This window comes from Magallana gigas, chromosome 6 (assembly GCF_963853765.1).
Source record: "Magallana gigas chromosome 6, xbMagGiga1.1, whole genome shotgun sequence".
In the NCBI taxonomy this organism is placed as follows: Eukaryota; Metazoa; Mollusca; class Bivalvia; order Ostreida; family Ostreidae; genus Magallana; species Magallana gigas.
The window spans coordinates 48345845-48352710 of NC_088858.1; the positions used below are offsets into that span (position 1 = coordinate 48345845).

The following is a 6866-nucleotide window of genomic DNA, read 5'->3' on the forward strand; positions in this document are numbered from 1 at the left end:
TTAAAATCGGAAATTGACGTGTAAATGGGTTTGGCTTTAAATTTAATTCACCATTTGCATTTCCGCTATTTGTGTGGCTGGAAAAAAATTAATGTGCATAATTTTAATTATGATGTGACACAGGCACAATGGGAAATTCAAACGTAACACAGCACATTGAGACAGCTCAGAAAACTGGGGTCTGTCAGCTCTGCAAAGTTGGACTGAAAGAGGTGGGGTGTAAATCTTTTAATTTTAGGATGTTGGTTAAATGGCTGAGTAAGGGGATATGTGTAGCACTGGTTTAAGACTTTGCCACAGTTTCAAAACTACATGTAATATAGAACAATCTCTTTAGGAATCTTTTGATTCTATTTGGCTATTTTTATAGAAATTCGGATGTAAATCAATTTCAGTGAATTAGGTGGATAAAAGTTGCTGGACATTGTTTAATCATATTTACTCCTTGAATAATTCATAGTTAAGAAACATAATAAAAGTGTTAATACATTTTTATTTAAAAAAAAATCCCATACACATTTCATCTTCTGTTGGTTGATTCTGTAGAAAAAATCACAAGTAATATTTATAGTCTGTCCCAAGTTATTGCTTCCATCGCTTTTTGATGATTTTTAATAAAATTACACATACCTGTGAAAGAAATACAGTTGAAATCGTTAAAAGGGAATATATCCAAGATATCTTCATTGAACAATTATCCATTTCCACTCAGAAAAATTCACAGGAACGAAAACAGATTCCTTACGGAGATTTATAATGGGGAATGTTTACATCTTTTCTCCATTCGGAATACACTCGGAATACATCGCGCAATTTTTTAACGTTATCATCCGGGCTTATTAATGGCTGTTGCAATGCAAAATCTCCGTAGACTTTCAATTTCGGAATGTGTATTGAAACCTGAAGCGGTAGAGGGGGCGTTTCAAAACAGATAATCTGGACATTTTTTATATTAGTGGATGAACTTAGTTTGAGCACAAAGGTATTTACTATTATTGAAATATCATGCAAAAAGTGGTGGAAGCAAAAACTCGGGACAGAGTATAGTAATTATCTCATTGCTCATGTTGATCTGGTGAGACTTTGTATGACATAAAAATATGTAAAAACTTTATATATGTGATTATTATTTGTTGATTGTTGTGCACCATATGTATGCTGTAAATCTTGTCAAAATGTCATGTTTAGTATATTTATATCTTAATGTATTTAAGTTTTGTATTTGGATTTTTTTCTTCTAATTTTAGTTTCCTAAAGATCTAGAAAAATTAACTAAAAACTTGAGATCTCTAGATTTAACTGACAACAAACTACCAGATATTCCACCCTCCATTGGTTCATATAAAGTTCTGAAGAAACTAGTCCTGGTCAGGAACAAAATAGGTAATTAAAAATTATTGAAGAGTTTCTGATAAATAAATGTAAGACGTTCAAAGCATGTACTTGGATAAACCAATCAAAAAAAGTGAACTCTAGAGTTGGACAACAAAGACTATGAAACCATAATATGAATCAAAACTTGGTTATTAGCATATGTTGAATGATGCAAAAATTAATGTAATACTAATCTCTAAGACTTTATTTTGTTTCTTTTCAGAAATCATTCCAAATGAAATAGGAAATCTGAAAGGACTAGAGCATTTATCTTTGGATGGGAACTTGTTGACCAGACTTCCAGATTCTATGTCGCAATTGTCAAACTTACGAACTCTGAATGTGTCGGAGAACAAATTGACCCATTTTCCAGAGGCAATCAATACTCTGAAAAACCTGGATGCTGTGAACTTGTCTAGGAACAAGATTACAGAAATTCCCAGATCTGTTGGCACATGCCAAGCTATTGAGCTCAATCTTAACCAAAACCAGGTACACACTCTGGATACAGTCTTCTTATTATACCCCCGCAAACGAAGTTTAGGGGGGTATATTGGTTTCACCCTGTCCGTCTGTCCGTCTGTCCGTCTGTCTGTAGACGCAACTTTGTCCCCCCTATAGAATTTTTTATTACTGCATGGAACAGTTTGAAAATTTGTACATATGTTGAACACCATCTGAAGATGTGCACCTGCAATTTTTTTTAAGATCAGACAAGATTTAATGATTTTATGACAGTTTTCATTTTCCTTATTCTATATATTGTACACTAATGTTGAAAAGTAAGGGAGGTAATCCTTACAGATTTTATTAATTAATTAATAGAAAACACTCTAAAATATATTTATATAAATACATCCAGATGGAGTTTTTTGTCTTTATGTCTTAATTAATAAAAAAAATTATTTTTTATAAGTATTCTATCAACTGACAATGCAAAGTTTCTGTTTGTCAATGATAAATTCTTAGGAGCTAATAAGAACATCAAAGACAAGTGTGGCTGAATTCATTTGTCCCAAGGGAGCCATTATCTGAGCCATGGTTCAGATGGAGCATGTGTTTAGGGGAAATTGATAATCTGTAAAGTGGGTGATGGTTTTGGGGCTATTTTAAAACTGTTTCATGTAAACCAAAAGGTCTATCATTATAAGGAAATAAATAATATAATTATTAATAAAGAAGTTAAACTATTTTTAGAGGTTGTTTAAATTTATTTGTCAAGTAAATTGATGAAGTGACCCTACTGGGCATTAATTTAAAAGAAATTCAAAATTATTGATATGATTGTAGTGTTTTGGCAATTTTAAAATTGTTTGTAATATTAAATTTTCTTTTTTACATATTTTTACATAGTAATGTAATTATGGTAATGTTTTGGGAGTTTATTAAATTTAACAAGTTCATCAAAGAAAATCATAGTCCTATGGGATCAATTTTCTGATATGGAGTTCCATTGTGCCATAGGAGAAAGTAAGGAAAATTTGAAATAACTAATTGCATCTGTCAAGACTCTTATTAGAAAGATAGTGAAAGTTTTATCAACAGAAGAGCATTGCTTGGCTACCGGTATTTCTATTCACTGCTAAGGGAGGGGTTATTGTCATTTTGTTGGTTTTTCTTTAAATCAATTAAATTTAAAAAATATATCATCAAATACATACATTTGTAAATGTATTACTGTTAAAGATATGTATTTACAGTGAAATTCTGACAATTTTGATTTTAATTTTTCTTTGTTAACTAATTTTTTTTTTTTTTTTACAATTCTAGAAATTTTTTTTTGTATGTGTTCCAAACCTTTATTATTCAATTCAATTATTTGTCCCATTTGAAATTAGCCTAGCGGGGGTATTAGTCCCATTAGGACAGTTCTAGTTGTTAGTGAGAAGTACCCTACTACATGTAGTAGCTAGGGTACAGGTATATTTGTTATACCCTTGGTCCCAGGATCATGAAGCAGTCTTAGACTTAAGTCAAAACTTGTAAACTGTCATATTGTTTTGTGATTAAATACTGATAAAATGATATGCTTTTAAAATGTGTATGTATACGAACACGATGTGTTTTTAATATATCATTTTACTTTTCTCTAGATCTGCATCTTTGTCTATACTTTCAGCACAGCACTGGATAATGCAATTTAAATCCATCAATAATTCATTATGTTTCAAGTAAAAGCTAACCTAATTTACAAAACACTATATACATGTAATTATTTACAACTGGCAGTGAATGGGGTACAATTAAATGCGCTGTTTCATTGATGCATCTTAATTTTCAAACTTTAATATTCCAGATATCTTGCCTCTCAGAGAATATATCTCAATGTCCAAGGCTAAAGGTCCTAAGACTGGAAGAAAACTGCCTCAATATTTCTGCATTTACACCCAAAATTCTAAAGGAATCTAAGATCGCTTTGTTTGCTGTGGAGGGCAATGTCTTTGACATGAAAGCTTTCCACAACTTGGAGGGTTATGATGAGGTGGGTATTGGTTTTTAAGCTCATATCAAACAGTTCAATTATTTTAAAATTTTGTCTAGATTAGTTGTTCCTTATGGTTGCATGACCAAAATTTGAATGCTAAAAGTTGAGTTACAAGGAAGATAATTTAGTGTATCATGGTTTTGTTTACAAATTAACATATTTTAAACAAAAAAACTGGTGAAAGACATGATAAACTTTTTCATTTTGTTCATCAATACCTTTTCAAAAGAGAAAAAAAAATTTAAATGAAAACTTTGCTATCATGTTAAAAAACAAAGAATTAGAGCAAAAATTGTTACCATTCCTCTTTCGTGTAAATGTATAAAAAATTTAAATTGAGTATTATTATCTTTTTAGTATATGGAGAGATTCACAGAAACAAAGAAGAAGAATCGGGATTGAGTTACCGGTGTCTTGACTTATTGATGCCATGTAAATGAAACATCAAAGGTTCCTGGATTATTCCGAATTCTATTTATTCCATGCAGAGCTGCTTTTTTTGGACATTTATTTTAATTTTACCTGAATTAGAAATCATATCCCATTGTCTTTGTGAGTGTAGAACTTTTCTAATTACTCCCATTTGAACTACATGATAATTTGTGACTTTGTCTTTTATAATAATATGGCAACAAATTAAATTTCCACCACCAAAGAGTTGTTCCCCTTGGAAAATCATTATGTTGACTTTTTTTCCATGTTTTTTATACATTCATGATTAATAGCATCTGGTATCTTGTTGCATATGATAGACTTGGTCTACAATAATTAGTTTGTTGATATCAAGAAGAAAGAAGTCTTTCCGTAAATATTGAAAAATTACAAGATTGTGTCAATGTTCCTAATGATATGAGTTGACATTGGATATAAAAAGAATCAGTCAGTCTTCATTATTGTCAATGCAGGAATGTGAAGATGGGCCTATTGTACAGATAATTTAACTTTGGTCATTTTTGGGGGAGGGGGATTTGTTGTATGTCAATATGAACCAAAATATTTTAATTTGTTTTCCACCCCTGTTATAGATGCTACAAGATACAGTTTATTAACTAAGATATTATTTGAATTTATATGTACAATATTGTGTAAATGTAACCTTTATTATGTGATGAGTTGTTTTTTTATATTTTAAAGAAACTGGAAGAGTGAAAATGTTATGTAGTTTAGATACATACAATCAACATATTAAATGCATGTTTTAAAAATTTATCCAATTCTTGTTGTTGTACAAATCTAAAGAAAAACCAGACTCTTAGGAATATTCAATATACTGTATAAACAACTTAATAACAAACTAAACGGCAAAGTCTGCATGAACTCAGGATAGCCTGACATCATGATCTATTGTATCTGGGGTTTTTTGGTCTCTTTCAGTACACATATGAAAAAGATGGAAAAATGCATCATCACAAAATGGATGACCTCTGATCGAAACGACCTTTTGTTTTATTTAACGAGGCCGAGTACAGAACGAGTACGCACGCTTTCGCGCAGCGTTTCATTAGCATTGTGACGTCATCTTTTTGCTTGATTGACGTGATGGCGTGATAGTTTCAACTGCAGATATTCAGCGAAATTTGTTGAAAATAGCTCGTTTGATGCGTAAAATTGATATCATATTGTGGAATAAACATAAATGTCTCGAAGTAAAAGCTATATTTGGGCTCGGGTCGAAAACGTGAAGAGGGTTCAGCAAGCCTGGCCCTCTGTCACGTTTTCTTAACCCGCCTAAATATAGCTTAATTCATATATTTCAAGACAGTAACCATGTATTTTATATAAATGACCCTTAATAAGTGATGTTAAATATTTATTTATTACTTAAATATGTCTGAATGTTTTAATAATACTATAAAGATCACCATTTCCGCCTTTATCGAATAAAAAATAGCCATCAGTTGACAAATCTGGGAAATTGTGCATACAAAAAACAACTTTGATAAGACCCCTAGAACAAACCAGGAGGTAAAAGGTTTTTTTTATTTGACCATTTGATGCCTTTTAGCAATAACTTTAATATGTGGAACAGAAAAACAAATCCCTAGGGCAAAAGTTTAAAAAAAATATAAAAAAAGTGCAAAATTGTTACATTTCAAGCAAAATCCCATAGGGTCCTATGTTAAAAATTAACAAACTTTGAGATGACCCCTTAAACATACGGTATGGTAAATGTCTTTATTTTTTTATCTTAAAATAATGATTATATCAGTAGAAATTCATGTAAAAAATTTCATTAAAAAATCTAGGGCAGAACAAATTAGACCCGGCCTCGTTAAAAGATTTTATCGACAGCTAAATGAAATTTACTCCATAGCCGAGTGGATAAGGTGATCTGTACATTCAAAGTTCGAATCCGGTAGGGGCTTTTGTTGTTCCATGCTGAATTGATTTTGTTTATTCATTTTTATCCCCAATCTACAAATTTTTCACTTATTTGACATAATTGTACAATTTATTCATCATTATTTTTTTTTATAATGAAATAATTTACTGTTTAAAATGATTGACTTTTTCCAGGAGTGTTATTCCACCTTAATATAATTTTTATTAATAAAGTCATTATTACAGAAATTGCAAAAAAAAAACGTCTTAAAAAATATAATGACATATTTATTTTAGAACAAAAAATGGTAATTAAATTTCCAAAGGCATGAAAAATGTTGTACAGCAATTAAAACTTTGTCAGTGTGAGAAAACCCAGTCAGTTGATAAGAAAAAGCTTCAATAGTGTAGCCCCCCAACCTTACCCTAGATTTTTCCTTCTCCCGAAAACATTAGATTTAAAAATTAAGAAAGGATTAATTTGGGCAGCTAGTTAAGGGGCATTGGATCCTTGGACAAATGGGGGCTAGGGGTCGAAGCCCCCATGATTTCAGTACATATCAGCTGATGTACATTTACTGTATAGGAATGAAAATCAGACATGAGATGATTGGAAAATTGTGAAAAGCTGAAGAGATAACTTATCTAGCTAGAATAGGCTGAACCAGTTCATAAGTTGTCTTTT

At 31.0% G+C, this 6866-nt stretch overlaps 1 protein-coding gene across 1 annotated transcript; it reads left to right on the plus strand.

Moving 5' to 3' along the window:
• Positions 1-38: 38 nt before the first annotated feature.
• LOC105321381 (leucine-rich repeat-containing protein 57) lies at positions 39-5068 on the plus strand. Its single transcript, XM_011419652.4, has 5 exons — positions 39-212; positions 1248-1383; positions 1598-1866; positions 3671-3856; positions 4217-5068. Exons 1-5 carry the CDS (start codon positions 129-131, stop codon positions 4259-4261), a joined length of 720 nt encoding a protein of 239 aa, XP_011417954.3. The 5' UTR covers positions 39-128; the 3' UTR covers positions 4262-5068.
• Positions 5069-6866: the final 1798 nt, after the last annotated feature.

Bases quoted from the DNA above. Each gene is read 5' to 3' on its own strand.
- LOC105321381 (XM_011419652.4), top strand. From the start codon at position 129: ATGGGAAATTCAAACGTAACACAGCACATTGAGACAGCTCAGAAAACT. The intron at 213-1,247 runs GTGGGGTGTAAA...TTCTAATTTTAG, and splicing joins GCAAAGTTGGACTGAAAGAG to TTTCCTAAAGATCTAGAAAA. The intron at 1,384-1,597 runs GTAATTAAAAAT...GTTTCTTTTCAG, and splicing joins CCTGGTCAGGAACAAAATAG to AAATCATTCCAAATGAAATA.